The 17,478-nt window shown below is 49.6% G+C and overlaps 1 protein-coding gene across 1 annotated transcript in view; it reads left to right on the top strand.

Annotated features, from left to right (window-relative positions):
• The first annotated feature begins 5,917 nt into the window (after positions 1-5,917).
• Positions 5,918-17,478, top strand: part of LOC119456830 (uncharacterized) — an 82,323-nt gene continuing 70,762 nt past the window's right edge. The window contains exons 1-4 of the mRNA XM_049669096.1: positions 5,918-6,012; positions 6,456-6,714; positions 7,886-8,030; positions 10,359-10,458. Of these exons, the coding sequence (XP_049525053.1) occupies positions 5,918-6,012; positions 6,456-6,714; positions 7,886-8,030; positions 10,359-10,458 (599 nt within the window). The remainder of the gene's footprint in view (positions 6,013-6,455; positions 6,715-7,885; positions 8,031-10,358; positions 10,459-17,478) is intronic.

Raw genomic sequence — 17,478 nt, 5'->3', positions numbered from 1 at the left:
CGCGCGACAGCCCTCAGCCACGCAAAGTACGCAGTTCCTGGCAGAGTAGAAGCCGCGCACCCTCCATCCCACGCTGCCTTCCCGCTTTCCTCCTTTCGCGTGGGAGAATGAGTCGTCAGTTTCCCTTGCGCCCGGTCGCAAGATACGCATTTAGTGCCGCAGCTAAACGTCGCCTTCGCTCCCTCACTCCCATCCCCCCACGGCCTTTTGCACGACCGGGGGCGTCGTGTTGGCTCTCCCTCGCGCGCTTTCACTGGCACATACAGCATACGGCGCGTGGCGACGGGTTTATCACCGTTGGACTTTATACGGAACCTCACGGCGACAGCGACGATGACGGCAACGGTGATGGCAGGAATGCGCTTGAGTTTCCATATATTTGCTATCGCAATAAAACAACGCACATCGCTGGTCCCTAGACGTAGTACTGCCAATTCCTCTTTTTGACGAGCCGCGCGTGCCTTGCTATCAGCAATGATAGTTCCTGTACTTTCACAGTGACCTGGGATCTACTGGAAAATTATGTCATAATGAAGATCCATTGTCGTAGAGTAGGCCTTCTTTGTTTAGTAAAATAATGTGCGCTTTACATTTACTAAGGTTATTTTCTTTAAGTGCAACAATGTGGCTTGTCAATTCCTCAGTACCACCAAGTGAAGAAGTCCTGACTGTACGCATATGAAGCGTGAATCAGGAACTATTGCATAGAGCTCTGTAGATGTCGTAAAGTAATACCGCATAAAGATCTTCTCTCTGGGTGCGGCGGTTTAAAGAAGGCCGATGTAAGCTCCGATTCCGACATGAACCAATGTTAGAGACATGAATGCGATCCGCATATGAAATGTAAACTTGCGAAAAAGTTAATTGTATACTTGCAAATACCGGTGCGTCCCGGATAAGAACTATCCAAGGAATTGACGTAATGATTTCAGGGATTGTGGGCAGCCTCGAGGGATGCAAACGCCTGCAGGCGAACATTCATGAGTCGACAGACGGTTTCGGCACTGTGCTCTAATTTCATGCAGGCGTGCCACGATTCTATGCTGAATAATTCGACAATGGGGGTGACTGTAATGCTGGGTAGCCAAACAAAAATAGTGACGGAAAATCTGAGTAAATCTCTGTGCATGGAAAGATGGCTGGCGAGACTCAGAAATGACCAAAGGGTTGGCAGAGGTGCGAGGAAGGCCAATACATATGCGGAAGCTTCTGGCTAGTAGTCGTTGAAAAGCTTCTTATAAAGTATGGTATATTGCATGTAGGACAGGAACACAAAATGTAATTTATTGTCTAATAATCATAGAGTAAGTGCGTGTTAACGATGAAGTTTTACTTCATCATCTAATTCCTGCAAATCGTCGAAGAATGTTGATAAGGAAGTTGATCTCCTATAATGTTTTTGTTTCTGGGGCCCACGAGAACCGCGTGTCAAGAACAGCACCCAAGAGTTTATTTTGTCAAACAACTGGCAAGCGATGAAAACCTGGCTCTAGACGAAACAGTTTCAGGTATTTCCTTGTAAAAGGAAGTACAGTTATCTTTTAACGTGACAGATTCATACCTCTTCTTGTGAAAAATTTGTGATTTATTGTGAGGCTTTCTTGTAGTTTATCCTGATCGGCTTGACTGCTGGAGTCAGATGTACACAAGTTGTCTGCATAAAGGAAATAATGCAAGGAAGTGTGCAAAATATGGAGTACCTGAGACACGAAATGGTTGAATTTCTTGCGGAACGCTCTGGTTCAGCGGTTTGTCTTTAATGCAAAAGCATTACATGCCTCATGAAGCGGAAAATCCGGCGAGCGTCCGGCTTTAACCTCCGATGGTACCAAAACCCATGTGACCAAGTGATGACGTCATATTCCCGGCGCTAGACCTGCTGCGGCTCGTACTGCGAAATCCCACGGTGAACAGCAACGGCGTAGGATGGACGCCGTGGCCAACACCCAAAAAATTGACTTGGCCCAATTCAAAAATTCAGTTGACTCCTGTTAAAAACAGACCTTGCTCACTCCCAAAATTGACTTGACCCACGCCAAATATTTCGGTGGCCCACTTCCAAAATTGATATTGCTCAATTCAAAAATTGAGTTGACCCACGTTCAAGACCGACCTCGCCCACTCTCGAAATTGACTTGGCCCACCCTCAAAATTGACTTAGCACAATTCGAAAACATGATCAAGTGAAAAGTATAACCCTGGAAGAATTGGGATGCTTCCGCATTCAATGCACGTGAGGAGGCTGAAGTGCCTCTGTAACGTTTTACCACCAGCAATATCAACAAGTAATTTACTGTCTCTCCAAAATACCGCAATGGATGTCGGTGTTCAGCCGACTATGCCTAACTAGAATAACTTATGTAGTAAATGCAGATGGTTCGTTGCGTCAAATGCCCGATTTAGATCGAGAAACACAGAAACAGTGACCCTACCACGACTCCTTCCTTCATCTACATAGGTTGCAAGATTCAAAATTGCATCCATCGTACACCGGTGCCTGCAATGCCTGCCATACTTTTTAGCAGTACATAGGTGCATTCTGTCCCCCATGTAGTCTGGCATCAATTATCATCTCCAATTTACAAACGTAGCTTGTCAGTCGTACAGAAAAGAATTCTTGCCCACGAATAAAATGCGCTAGCACATGGAGGTGCTATTCGGGCCACAAGGCCGGAATAACACCTCCATGTGCGGAGTAGTGAAAAAAAAAAAAAAAACAGTACTAAGCCTGCCACAAATAGTTGCCCTAGTGTCCTTAGTAAACCTTCTGGCCTATTCTAGATACAAGATAGACACACGTGTTGTGCAACATCTGAAATGATTTTACAGACAACTTCGGCGGCAGGCAAGGAGAGATGACGTGGAAATTTTTGTGTATTGAATAGAGACTGCTTAGATATTAGTATTAGCGTGTGGACCAGTTCTCGGGCATTGCTAAAAAATGCATTCCGCGGGTAGCATACGTTGCTGTAAACATCTCAACCAAATTTTGTACTCGTGCTTTGCGCGTGTGGCTGACAAGCGGAGCGCAAAGTCACCTTTTTCTCAAACACTCTCTGTTAAGCAGAGGTCTTCTCCTCACCCGCGTCGGATCTGCCAGTGGTTGCCCCTAGACGGCAGCGTGGTGTCTGCCGTGGCGTCTTATAGCGGCTATGGTGTTGCGCTGCTAAGCACGAGCTCGCGGGATCAAATCCCGGCAATGGTGGCCGCATTTTCATAGGGGGCGATATGCAAAAATGTCCCTGTCCCGTGCATTGGGGGCACGTTAAACATCCCCAGGTGGTCAAAATTTCCAGAGTTCTCCACTACGGCATGCCTCATAATCATATTGTCAATTCGGCTTCGATGAACTTCGGTTTCTCGGACACGTCAGCAGTGCTGAAAGCGTTCAGCCAGATCCCGAAAAGACAGCAGCCGTTGCGAGGTTCCCGACAACCACAGACAAAAAGTCAGTGCGACGTTTTTTTGGGTTTATGCGCATACTACAGAAGATTTGTGGATAACTTTTCAAAGATTGCTGAGCCCCTTACAATACTAACAAGAGAAGATGTACCTTTCATGTGGAAAAACGAAGAACAAGACGCCTTTGACGAGTTAAGGAAACGCCTGCAAGCTTCTCCAATCCTTGCCCATTTTTATGAGAAAGCCGACACTGAAGTTCATACCGATGCGAGTAACGTCGGCCTCGGTGCCATACCAGTGCAGTGGAAGAACGGCCAGGAGAAAGTAATTGCTTATGCCAGCCGTAAGCTCTCGAAAGCATATGCAAACTACTCGGCAACCGAAAAAGAGTGTCTTGCAGTCATTTGGGCAATATGTAAATTTCGACCCTACCTCTATGGTAGACCATTCAGAGCAGTCAGTGCTCACCATTCGCTTTGCTGGCTGGCGAATCTCAAGGATCTATCCGGACGACTAGCAATATGGAGCCTTAGGCTGCAAGAATGCGATATTTCTGTCGTATACCGATCCGGGAGGAAACACAGCGATGCCGACTGCTTGTCACGCGCACCAGTCGAGACAATTGTGTCAGAAGAAGAGGATTTCCCGTTCCTTGGCATTGTTGACGCGTCACAAATCGCTCAACAACAACGAGATGACCCTGAATTGCTACCACTTAAACAGCACCTGGAGGGACTCGACGTTCAACTCCCGCGTATTTTCTCTAGAGGGCTATCCTTGTTCTTTCTGCGAGGAAGTGCCCTCTACAAGAGAAACTTCGAGAACAGCGAGACAAAGTGTTTACTTTTCGTACCCACAGCTATGCAAGAACAAATTTTGCATGCATGTCACGATGAACCTTCATCGGGACACATGGGCCTGGGCCGTACATTCGCCAGAATTCTTCTAAAATATTACTGGCGTAAGTTATTAGCATCAGTGCAGTACTATGTCAAGACTTGTAGTGAGTGTCAAAGGCGCAAGACTCCATCCGTAAAAGCGGCAGGCCTCTTCCAGCCAATAGAGCCACCAAAAGCCCCATTCCAACAAGTCGATATGGACCTCCTTGGACCCTTCGCAACATCATCTTTAGGCAAAAAGTGGATAGTTGTGGCCACGGACTATGTGACCCGTTACGCAGAAACTGATTCCCTGTACAGTGCAATGGCTGTCGAAGTTGCAAAATTCTTTGTCAACATTATTGTGCTCAGGCATGGCGCTCCCACAGTTCTTATTACCGATCGTGGAACAGCCTTCACTGCGGACCTAATGAAACGCTTGTTGCAAATGACACACACTGATCACAGGAGAACTATGGCGTACCACCTGCAAACAAACGGTGTAACTGAACGCCTCAACAGAACACTGGCTGACATGCTTTCGATGTATGTCGATGTTGAACATAGGCTGTGGGACGAAATTTTGCCGTACATCACCTTCGCAAATAATACGGCCGTTCAAGAAACAACCCGAGTCGCCCCATTTGAACTTGTATTCGGCCGAGCAGTAACCACAACTTTGGATACTGTATTTTGCCATTTGATGAATAAAACAATGAGTCATCTTACCTGGATGATTTCTTGCAAAGAGCCGAGGAGGCACGACCGATGGCAAGGTACCAATACGCCGCCAACAACGCATCGATTCCTGCCGGTATAACCAGCGACGTAGTGAAGCGCATTATCAGCCATGTGACAAGGTGTGGGTATGGACCCCAGTGTGACGCCGTGGACTGTCTGAAAAGCTTCTCTGTCGAAACTTCGGCCCTTACGAAATACTTCGTCGCATAAGCGACGTCACTTACGAAGTGAAATCCGCTGGACACGAGAGCTCAAGACGGCGCAACTGCAAGAAGTTGTACATATCGTCCGCATGAAACCCTACCACGAGAGATGATGAAAAAAAAGTGAGAGCCCACAGGAACCCCTACTTCCTCTCACGCATCGGGCCGAAGCGTTAAGGAGTGGGATAATGCCGCGACAACTTGGCCACATTCAAGTTGCGCGCCCCTTCGTATTGGACACTGTCCACGTCGACCGTGGTGCTGTTCAGGAACAACAGGCAGCGATCTTCGTGGCACGAGTACCCGGTTGGACCCGGCTCGCATGCGCCACGCGCACGAGGCATCACACGAGAAGAAAGAAGAATACGGTTGGACGCCAGTTTTAGAACGCGACTGCCGGGCATTCTTCACGACCGCAGTGACTTTTAGTCGTGGGCACAGGTTCGCCCTTAATAAATATCGTTGTTTTGTTAATCTGTGTTTCTCAAAATCGTTACATTTCTGATGGAGGTGCTGGGTATGAGTCGAAGCCCCATGAACGAAAGTCAGCGTAGCCCCGACCACCAGCGAGTCCATCCCGTGGAACTGACACCTGTGCACCAGCGGACCAGCCGCCGTCTTCGAGGTCGCTCGCCCGAATTCGGCCATCTTCTCTTCACGCCGGGGGAAACTCGGACAACGGACGCCGCCACAATGACTAGCCAAGTAACACCGGCACAGCTGGCCGTAAGCCAACCTCGCAAGCCACGAACATTCCATGGTGACTCGTTCGAAGACGTGGAAGACTGGTTCGAACTGTTCGAGACAGTGGCGAACTTTAATGAATGGAATGAGATACAGAAGCTCCGTAACGTATATTTCGCTTTGGAAGACTTCGCAAAAACGTGGTATGAAAACCACGAACCTACGCCAGCACGGATCATAAAGAAAAGGCGGAAATTGCACTTCAAGCTAGGAACCAGCTCACAAACGAGAACGTGGCGTCGTACATCGAGGACATGTCCCGCCTGTTCAAGCGGGCTGAACCCACCATGAGTGAAGATAAGAAGCTGCGCCATCTCATGCGTGGAGTAAATAAAGCAAGAACTCTTCGCAGTTCTTGTCCGCAACCCACCGTGCTCGGTCGCAGAGTTCAGAACTGAAGAAACGACCATCGAAAAGACGCTGAAACAGCGGGCTCGGCTATACAACCATGATGCAAGCTGTGCACCTGCCCATGTCTTCTTTGGAGGTGTGCCGAACGACCTGAAGCCCTGCGGGAACTCAACCGGTCAGTGATCAGGGAAGAGGTCAACAAGTTGCAGACACCTCAGACTCCAACTGCACTATCTATCGTCGAATTTGTCGGGGACGAACTGAGGCAGGTCCTACGGGATCCAGAGCGTGAGCCACAGCCGCTGCGGCACACCTCGACGTACGCCGACGTACTCAGGCAACCCGCGGTACACAGTAGTGCAGCAGTTGCCACGACCGTTCCCTACCCGCCGACAGTACACAGTGCACCTCGTCTGATGGAACTATACCAGCTCCCTATCCACCTCCAGCACGTAGTGCACATCGTTTTGTGGAACAAAGGCCCCGGAAAAGTGACGTCTGGCGTGACCACAAGCGCAGGCCTCTGTGTTTTCACTGTGGAGAAGCGGATCACCTATACAGGTTCTGCCCGTACCATCAAGCTGGATTAAGAGATTTTCCCTTAAGTGCACCATGCCCCCGAAACGGTGTACGGCCAGCCGAAATCGAACAATACTTGTCCACGCACCAAAGCCCCATTACTCGTCGCCAACATAAATCACGGTAAACGTCGCCCATGCGCTACCGATCGCCTAGCCCACGCGAGTCTCCAAGATTGCCTAGGCGTCGTTCACCAATCCCACACCAGGAAAACTGAAGCAAGCGACCTGTGGAGCTGAGACCGCTGATAACAACAGTTACGAAGATCCTCCAACACGGTTCTAGTGCCAAGGACGAGATAATTCCAGTAAATAGGTGCAGGAACGAAACGATTACATCAGATTTGCGGTTGATAATAGGTGGATGCGAGCTGAACGCATTAGTCGACACCGGCGCTGATTATTCGGTAATAAGCTTCAAAATGGCGAAGAACCCGAAAAAGGTTGTGATGCAGTGGACTGGACCACACACACGCACGGCAGGCAGTCATCTTATTACGCCCCTTGGCCGATGCACCGCAAGACTTACGATAAAAGTCTTCACTTACGTTTCTGACTTTATTGTACTGCCAGAATGTTCACGGGGACTTATATTGCGAATGGATCTTCTTCAACCTAACGGCGCCCTAATTAACCTACGTCGCTCCAGTGTGTCTTTCTCGACAAAACAAGCTATACCTGTGGGAGAGTCGGAGGAGTGACGTCTTGCTGCCCTGCGCGTCATTGATGATGATGTAACTGTGCCGCCCCGCTGCAGTATAATGGTTCTTGTGGAGAATGAAAAATTTTGCGACCGTGAAGGCACAGCGGATGGAAACATAACGCTCTTTTTGAACAAAGGTATTTGCGTGGCTCGGGGTCTTGTCCACTTAAGCAATGGCCGTGGAAATGTTACACTTACGAATTTCGGAAATGAATTCCAACACATCGCACAAGGAACAGCTATTGCCTATTTCCACGAATTCTGTGTAGCGACCGAATTATGCAGCCTAACGACAACGTCAACTGCTCTGCCAGGAACCTGCAGTGTCGACAGATCAATTACCGTCAACCCACGACTCCCGGATGCCCAAAGGAAACAGATCTATGCCCTGATAAAGGATTTTTCTGGCAGCTTCTCTACTTCCTCGAAGGTACGGCGCACGTCTGTTGCAAAGCACAGGATCATAACATAGGACGCCACAAGACCAGTACGCCAGCACCCGTATCGAGTTTCACCGAAATAAAGAGAGAGCATCAAGAAGCAAGTAGAGGAGATGCAGTCCATGGGCGTCTCCCGTAGTGCTCGTTAAGAAAAAAAGATAACACTTCGATTCTGCGTCGACTACCATAAATTGAACAACGTAACTAAGCGGGGTGTATACCCCCTTCCGCGTATCGACGATACGTTAGATCGGCTCCGATGTGCAAAGTTTTTCTCCTCCCTGGATCTCAAGAGTGGTTATTGGCAAATAGAGGTGGATGAGCGGGACCGTGAAAAGACAGCATTCGTAACCTCTGATGGCCTCTACAAATTTAAAGCGCTTCCATTCGGCCTCTGTTCTGCACCTGCAACGTTCCAGCGAATGATGGACACTGTGCTAGCTCGCAGGATTGAAATGGCAGTCGTGCTTAGTGCATTTGGATGATGTTGTTATGGCACATAAAACCCGAGAACTTAATTTTTAAGCATGAAATGTTTTTAGCTCTCGTTGTCAGCGATCTTGAAATGACCTTGAGCCAAAAAGCCAGAGCAGTTATTCGGGAACTGAAGCGAAAACATCCGGGCAAATAGTCAAAAAAATGTGGTTGATCCCTCTTATATAGGAATCGGTATAGAACACGAAAGTGAAACGTGTCTTCACAGAAGTAGTGTAATGTTTATTGCACATTGATATATAATGTCTATTGGTGTTTTGTGGCTAAAGCGCCCTTAGGCGTTGATGCACCCACGCTGACGCCTGGTGGCACGTCTCCTCCATCACGACTACCAACGTCGATGACCATGAGCAACCGTCGTGCATATGGAAGCTGCACTACGCTGCACACGCTAGCACAACGCGAAAGACGAAGCACGTAACTGACACACTAATACAACGCGCAAGACAAAGCACGTAACTGAATCGTCACCGAGTCAAATCAGCGCGTACAGCGCGTCGTAATTGCAGCCTCCGCGATCAACTTCAGAAACATTTTCAGAGCTAATTGCGGAGGCCATGCTCCGCTGTGCTGAGTACGGTGAACGCCACTACCAACGCCACCTAGCAACGCCACCTAGGTGGCGTTGGTAGTGCTTCTTGATGCCAGCGTCCCTTCGAATGCTGGCATCGAGGCGTCGTAGTGGTGAGACCACCGAAGCGTTCACTGTCGGTGCGTGTTAGTGTCATAATGCAGTACTTCTCTTTTCTGCTCGTAGGCGGCGGCACCGCCCCGAACAAGAGCGCGGGTACACGGAGGAGTGTTAGATATATAAGGCGCGTCTGTGTAGCTCTCTGCAAATGCGTTTGTGGCGCAATGGGTTAAACGCTCGGCGATCTATCGTCGCGGACCGAGAGGTCGTGGGTTCGATTCCCAAATTTTGCATGTTTGTGGAACTTTTTCTTCTGGTTTCTTTCTTTGTATTATGTTCTATGACGTATTTCCGTGACGGAAATACGTCAGTGAAGTCTTGGTGGACCCCGGCATAAAACACTTTCGTGTTAAAAATAAGAAAATGTGGTCTCAGGCCCCCTACCCCTTGTACAGGACGTACGCTTTACATACGCTAGAAACTGCCCAAACGAGTTGCAAAAAGACATTGCTTCTGAGTACTTCCTAATGTTTGTTCACAATATCACTAAAGCTGTAACTTCTTGTACGCTGAACTTTTATTTGTCATTTCCAATGGTGACGTCCAAAGGCAGATACAGGGCTCCATACACTTGATGGTCATCTCTTGGCGCAGTATGAGAAGATCTAACATGAAAGCTATGCGCTGTGGATGTTTTGTTTTATGACATTTGTTTGTGAGTTGTCATTCTCAAAATTCCGAGGAATAGCTTTGTCAAGAATGTAAGACAAGGTATGAGCAACATTAGTGATAGAATGCTGTGGCAAAATAACCCGAATATGCCGCACGTCATATAGTCGCAGATACTGGCATACACATATACTGAAATACATTCTGAGGGCCTGCTTGGTTTGGGATGATTTTTTTTTTTGGCCGCGGACACCGCCGCAAACGCCGAGACCGACGGCGACGCCGGATTTTCTGTGACATGGGGCCCTTAACGCTGCCGTGTTCACGACAGTGTTAAGGGCCCCCGCCATGTCACGTACAACACATGCTAGAAAGAACACTAATAGCGGTCTTCACCTCAAGCCACCTAGCTATGGCTTCGTGTGAAAATACTAAATACAGATATGGGTCGGAGAACAAACGCGCGTTCTGCGCCGTGCTCCCTGAAGGGCTGCAGAATTAAGCGTCTCTGTGCTCTTTTCAGCTCCAATGGTCCGAGAGTTCAGCGGCGCAGGCTTTGCGCCACCTCCTTCGAGAGATGGGGCCACGCTGCATGACAAGGCCGGCAGCATCCAGCGCATCGCGTATGGTTGTGGGGTAGAGTGTGCGCTTGCGAACATGCACTATAGCCATTTTAGCCATTTTAAGATTGTTGCTTGTATGATCCCCAACCAATCTGCTTTACCAGATGCCATTCCATGCTTACATCTACTCTCGATTACCAGAGAGCCAGCATTTTATTGCGATAGCAATTATATGGACACTCAAAGAGGATTTCTGCCGTCGGCATTGTCGTCGCCGTCGCCGTGAGGTTCCGGATGACGTCCAACGGCGATGAAATCATCGCCGCACGCCGCCGAACGCTGTATGTGCGAGTGAAAGGGCGCGAGGGACGCGCGCTTTCACGGGGAACGAACGCACGGCGGAGAGCAAACGCTCGTTCTGCGCCGTGCTCCCTGAAGGGCTGCAGAATTAAGCGTCTCTTTCCTCCTTTACAATCACCATATATAGAGAGCAAACGCGACTTCTTCCGTCGCGCGAAAGACCGTGGGAGGCGGGAGGAAGGGGAGGCGAGGTTTAGCTGGGGCACCAAATGCGTATTTACATAAAAACGTTGCAAGGCGAGAAGGTGGTAAAGACTTCCGACGCTGCGCGACGAGTTTCCCGTTCTGATCTCGTCGAAAACTTCCGAGCCGCCCCCAGAGGCCCTGGCAACGCCCCGCGCGTTCGATGCGAACGCGGGCAAAACGGTGACGGCGTCGACAACAGTTCTGCGCGTTGCTGGTGCTGCTGCATGTCCAAGTTTATACAGTTGATAAAACTGCTATCCTTAGTCCGTATAGCTCTCTACTAATGTGCTATCGCAATTGATGCTTGCAAACATCTGCGAGTCAAAAGAACATCTGCGAGTGAAAAGAACAAAAGCATTGTTATCGGTGGAGATCACGGTGAATACTTTGGCAAGTTTTGTGCAACATACGAAATAATTTGTCAAAATCTGTGGTGCAATAAGGTAAGCGGGAGAAAGAATAGACGGGCAAAAAAAAACACGCAAGAAACGCAGTTTCGTTTCTTCTGTCGTCCACTTAGCTTTTACGCCACAAACCTTGACAGTTGTGCCCCAGCAAGCTCAACATTGTACTTTCCCAAAATGTAGTTACGGCTAGCGCAAAGGAGACCGCCCATTCCTTTTGCTGTTACAGCTTCGCTGTCAGTTCCATATTTTCGAGCAGCACTTTCTGAGAGAACAAAACGATTGATAGTTTAGTCGTGCTTTGCCTGCGGCAATAAACATTATACGCAACGTGCAATACTCTGGCATTGTGAAATAGTTCAGAGGAGAATTGCACTCGCCCCGGATAAACTAAGGGCGCGGTGGAGAACCGCACTGACTAGCTCTGATCTTGAGGACCAACTTTGGGCCATCCAGCAAGCCCGGGAAGCTACTGAGAGACAGGGTCTCTCTGCTGCCCCCGGCGCGGCCTAGACCCAGGCCATCAATTTGCCGGATATTTATTAAAGTTGTCTCACTCAACGTGCTGTTGCCGTGATCAAGAAATCGCAGGAAAAGCTGTTACACCTCTCGTGGATGCGGTCAAGGACATCAAAAATGGTCCTTCCTCGCCGAACCAGCCTTCAAACGCAACGAACATGCCGTACGTACTATGTAAACGAATATGTTTCTTTCCCGAAGAGGCCCTCTCAGCCCGGTCTTATTGCCAAGGAGACACTTCACTTTCGTGAGCACTTCTGAGGACGTTCCACAAAGTGTCCTCACTGTTGAGAAAGCACAACGCGCTAGCCTGCTCTAGGATACCACTAGAAAAGTGTTCTCAGCCGCATGATTCGATATTACGCCTCCGTGGTCATGGCTCACTTTAAAATCTGTCGCTGTCATCGGCCGTTATCGACATCAGAGTATAATACCTCGTAAGTACTGCAAGTGTGTACACTTGATTCGGGGGACCGTTATTCGCTTACCGATCATTTTCGGTAGTTTCTGCAACAAACATTTGCGGTCCTGTACAGCGCAGACGCGCTCTTCACTACTCATGCAAATTGTCGCACCATCGAAATAAAGCTACTATGACAAAGAAGTCTGGCACGGCTGTGGACGACACGAAGGACGCTGACAGGAAGACACAACTGCGTAGGCTTAGCCAGGCGCACCAGGAACAGCGTCGAGCCCGAGCCCCACTTCAGTAGCGCTGGCAATCCGGCTGCGGAGCTCTGCACGGCGTACTTCTTCCTCCTTACATCTTCCCCCTCGCTGAAGACGGAGCCGCACAGGAGGCCTAAGGCGTCGTAAGGACGAAGGGCTCGTGATACGGCTTGAGCCGATCGACATGGACAGTTTCGCGGCTTCAGCGACGCAGGTCCGTAGGGGGCGTCAGAGGTTCGATGACGTAGTTCACCGGAGAAGTTTGCTGTAGAACCCGGTAGGGTCCATGGTATCGGGATACAAACTTGGAGGAGACCCCTAGTGTCGAAGTAGGAGGCACCCACAACCAAACGAGAGCGTCAGGCGAAAACTGGTTGTGGGGGCGCCCGTCGTCATGACAAAATTTCTGTAGCGCTTGTTCTTGCGTTGTTAGAGAGCGAGCTAGTTGCCGACATTCTTCTGCATACCGGGCGGCTTCGGAAACCGGTGTACCCTCTGATAAGTCGGGACGGTAAGGAAGAATACTGTCAATCGGAAATGACGGTTCTCGACCGTATAGAAGAAAGAACGGAGAAAAGCCCGTCGTTGCCTGGGGTGCCGTATTGTAGGCGTACGTGACATAGGGAAGGATGAGGTCCCAGTTGGTGTGGTTGGAGGCGACATACATCGAAAGCATGTCGCCAAGAGTTCGGTTAAACCGCTCTGTCACTCCATTTGTTTCCGGGTGATATGCGGTGGTACAGCGATGAATAATGCGGCATTCAGTGAGAAGTTCTTGAATGACATCGGCGAGAAAGACGCGACCTTGGTCGCTCAGGAGTTCGCGGGGGGCGCCGTGACGGAGAACGAAGCGTTGAAGCAGGAAGGAGGCAACGTCACGAGCTGTCGCGGCTGGTAGAGCGGCCGTTTCTGCATACCTCGTGAGGTGGTCTATGGCTCCAATGACCCAGCGATTGCCAGCAGCTGTGTATGGCAGAGGCCCGTATAGGTCTATTCCAACGCGGTCAAAGGGTCGCGAAGGGCACGGTAAAGGTTGCATTGGTCTAGAAGAGCGGCAAGGATCAGGCTTGCGGCGTTGACATTCTGTGCAAGAGCGAATGTACTTTTGCACAAATGTGTACATACCGCGTCAATAAAACCTATGACGTAGTCTGGTGTAGGTCTTGAAGAGACCAGCGTGTGCACACTGAGGGTCGGCGTGGAAAGCGGCGCATACATCAGTGCGGAGCTGCCGGGGTATGACAAGCAGCCATTTGCGGCCGTCAGAACTGTAGTTACGGCGATTGACGATTCCTTCGCGGATGGCGAAGTGCGAAGCTTGTCGGCGGAGCGCTCGGGATGGGGGGCGTGCAGGTGAATCAGAGATGTAATCTATCAAAGATGAAATCCAGGAGTCCTTGCGCTGCTCCAAAGCCATGTCGACAGAAGCGAATCGGGGAACTGGGTCGTCTAGGACGGAGACACTGACAATTTCGGCGTAGACAGGTGAGCGCGAAAGAGCATCGGCATCGGCGTGCTTCTTGCCGGAGTGGTAGACAACAAGGATGTCGTACTCTTGGAGCCTCAGTGCCCACCGGGCAAGGCGGCCGCAGGGATCCTTGAGGGACGACAACCAGCAAAGTGCGTGGTGATCGGTAACGACATCGAAGGACCGGCCGTACAGGTATGGGCGAAACATTGTAATGGCCCAGATGATCGCTAGGCATTCTTTTTCAGTGACTGAATAATTCGCCTCAGCTTTGGTGAGAGTGCGGCTCGCGTAAGCAACAACATATTCCTGGTAGCCGGGCTTTCGCTGGGCGAGCACAGCGCCAAGACCAACGCCGCTAGCATCCGTATGGATTTCCGTGGGAGCAGTGGGATCGAAATGGCGCAGTATCGGTGGGGTTGTAAGCAGGCGCCGTAGCATCGCGAAGGCCTCGTCGCAAGGCGGTGACCATGCGGAAAGATTGGGGTCTCCCCAAAGAAGCTCTGTCAGCGGTGCCATAATCGAAGCGAAATTTCGAATGAAGCAGCGGAAGTACGAGCAGAGGCCAATGAAACTACGCAAGTCTTTTAGAGTCGTCGGCCTTGGGAATTCTTTAACAGCACGGAGCTTTGTGGCATCGGGGAGAACGCCATCCTTCGACACGACATGTCCGCAGGCGCGGATCCAGGGGGGATGTCCGGATGTCTTGACCCCCCCCCCCCCCTCAGATTTCTGCATCGCCCCCTCGCTGACATGGTGGATGGCCCTGTCGCAAAAAAAATATGGCCACCAGCATTCTTTAAAATTATTTTTCGCGAGTACCAGTGGTATCAGCCATGTAGAAGTAAAGCTAGCTCGCTCACAAGCTTAGTTGTATTCCGTAGGGGTGTAGTGTGGCGAAGTTGCCGTAGTCATTTTTTCTCATGAACACCTTCGACCTCCTGGCGCCGGCCGTGCCTTACTCGTCCCATCGGTGGCGTCGAATGAACGAGGGGACGTCCCTTTTGCCAAGCACGCAGATGTCCGCGCGAGCGCCTTCGCGCCTGATCAACTCTGTTCCTTATTGAGGTGTCATCGGTTGCCTAATTGGCTGTCATCGGTTCCGCGATCAACCTGCTTAATGAAAGAGATCTCTCGCCGAAGTGTTCATATATAAATAATAACATTGCAACTAACAGCTAAACTAAGAACTACGCATAGGCAACTTTTTTTAACTGTAGCACTCAGTGTGATCCCAGGTTCTTCTTCTTCTTTCTGTGGTTTTACGTGCGAAAACCAGTTCTGATTATGAGGCCCGCCGTAGTGGAGGGCTCCGAATTAATTTTGACCACCTGGGGTTCTTTAGCGTGCACTCCAACGCAAGCACACGGGCGTTTTTGCATTTCGTCTCCATCGAAATGCGGCCGCCGCGGCCGGGATTCGATCCCGCGATTTCGTGCTCAGCAGCACAACGCCTTAGCTGACTGGGCCACCTCGGCGGGCTGTGTGATCCCAGTTACACGTTGACAATATCCAGTACGAGCACAGTACCGTTCGTACGCTACAAGTTTTTGATTATAACTTCGCAGCTTTATTGTCGTACATTAAATTAAGCATAGGAGGCTCAAAGCCGCCGGATCCGTTTACCTGAGTGGCCGTTCTCGCGGAGCGGGGCGAAGCCTCGAGCAGCGAAGCGGCTGCGAAGTGGGGGAGCGTGATGTCAGCGGCCAACGCCAGCACGCGGGCCTAGGATGGCGTCGCGTGGTTAGAGAAACGGGAGCTGATGCGCGCCTTGTGTAAAAGGATGACGTCGCGTGGGAAACAAAACATGAAGACGCTGGCTCACACTCTCGGCTACTAGGCCACATCGTTCTTGCAGGTGGCGTCGAGACTATTCTTCATACGAGGTGATCCGCATATCGTAAACAACCAGCGTAGTGGTTGCCGCGTTGGAGCTCCAAAGCAAACGAAGGTGTCTCAGCCGAACACAAAGAATCTTCTTAAGGAAATCAAGGTGTCCCAACAGAACTCCAAAGACGGACCCGTGCTTACGCATGCATAACAAACCTACGACAGATCATCCCAAATTTTATTTTAAGAAACAATACAGGCTAGACATACCGGGTGTTCAAAATTAAGCTTTATGGTTTTCTTAAAATTAGGCACTGGGAGTCACGTAAAGAGCACCTGCGGAAATAAGTTATGTGGCCAGGGGGACACAAAGTGAGATGATAATTATCGCTGTCAGCAGCCTAATTACCTAAAATTGAATAATTAACTATTCATTGACTGTAGTAAGTTTGTATGTTTGTATTCAAAAGTTAGAGGCAGTCGTGTTTCTACACAGTTTCACTTGGAAGAATTCTTCTAGCATGTCTATGCTCCGAGATATCCAACTCCAAATTTTAATTGTCGTTCGCATGATTACGCATGCAAGAGAGTGAGGATTGGCGCAAAGCTCTTCTATGATGTGACGCGGCTGTTGAGTGCGGCGTTTAGTCTGACAACGCGGCGGAGGCATTGGCAAAGATAATAACTGTCCCCCTTCGCCTCACGGCTGGCGAAAAAAAAAATCGAAGAACCCGTAACCGCTGTCGTAACACGCGACCGCGCAGCCTGTAAAGTTGGCGGCAGTTGCCATGCCGAGATAATGGCGCGAGCGGAGAAGCCGGAGTGTAATGCGCGTGCGTAATGGTGACTAGACGACCAGACATGGTCATTGCCTGGGCTACGCAAATAAAGTGACTGCTGATTTCCAAGTATTGTAAGTTTTATTGAAATCAAAAGCAACAACTACACCATCAACAGCAGAAACCTTAAGCTATGCTAACGAATATTTCATACATACTGCCGCTTTAAGTTTCGTGTTGTCATGCACAAATCTCATGACAACACTTCACCCATCAAGATGTGAATGCCCTAAAAAATCTTTAAAATGCTTCCCTTCCACAGCAACACAAAGCATAAACCGCTCGTGCGTCGAGTCGATAACTCTGCGCAGTAAGACAATTGAAATTTGGAGTCGGATATCTCGGAGCACGAACACGCTAGAATAATTATTCCGACCGATACTGTGTAGAAACACGACTGTCTCTAAGTTTTCAATACAAACATACCCACTTACTGCAGTCGAAAAAAAAATTGTTGTTCAACTTTAGTTAATTCGGCTGCTCACAGCGATAATTATCATCTCACTTTGTGCCCACCTGCTGGGTGCCTAATTGCCTAATTTTAAGAAAACCATAAATCTTAGTTTTGAACACCCTGTATTATCAGGCACAGCCGCCAAGGACATGGCTGTATTGGGTAACGTCCTTTTCTTATAAACTCAGAGAAACCGATACCTGGCTTCGCTAAAGGGCTTCTTCCTCTTACTGGGGTTTTACGTGCCAAAACCAGTTCTGATTATGAGGCACGCCGTAGTGGAAGGCTCCGGATTAAGTTTGACAACCTGGTGTTCTTTACCGTGCACTACAACGCAAGCACACGGGCGTT

This window comes from Dermacentor silvarum, chromosome 6 (genome assembly GCF_013339745.2).
Source record: "Dermacentor silvarum isolate Dsil-2018 chromosome 6, BIME_Dsil_1.4, whole genome shotgun sequence".
NCBI classification, from domain to species: Eukaryota; Metazoa; Arthropoda; class Arachnida; order Ixodida; family Ixodidae; genus Dermacentor; species Dermacentor silvarum.
The sequence above is the reverse complement of the archived record's forward strand: the minus strand, read 5'-3'. Positions and strand labels throughout refer to the sequence as shown.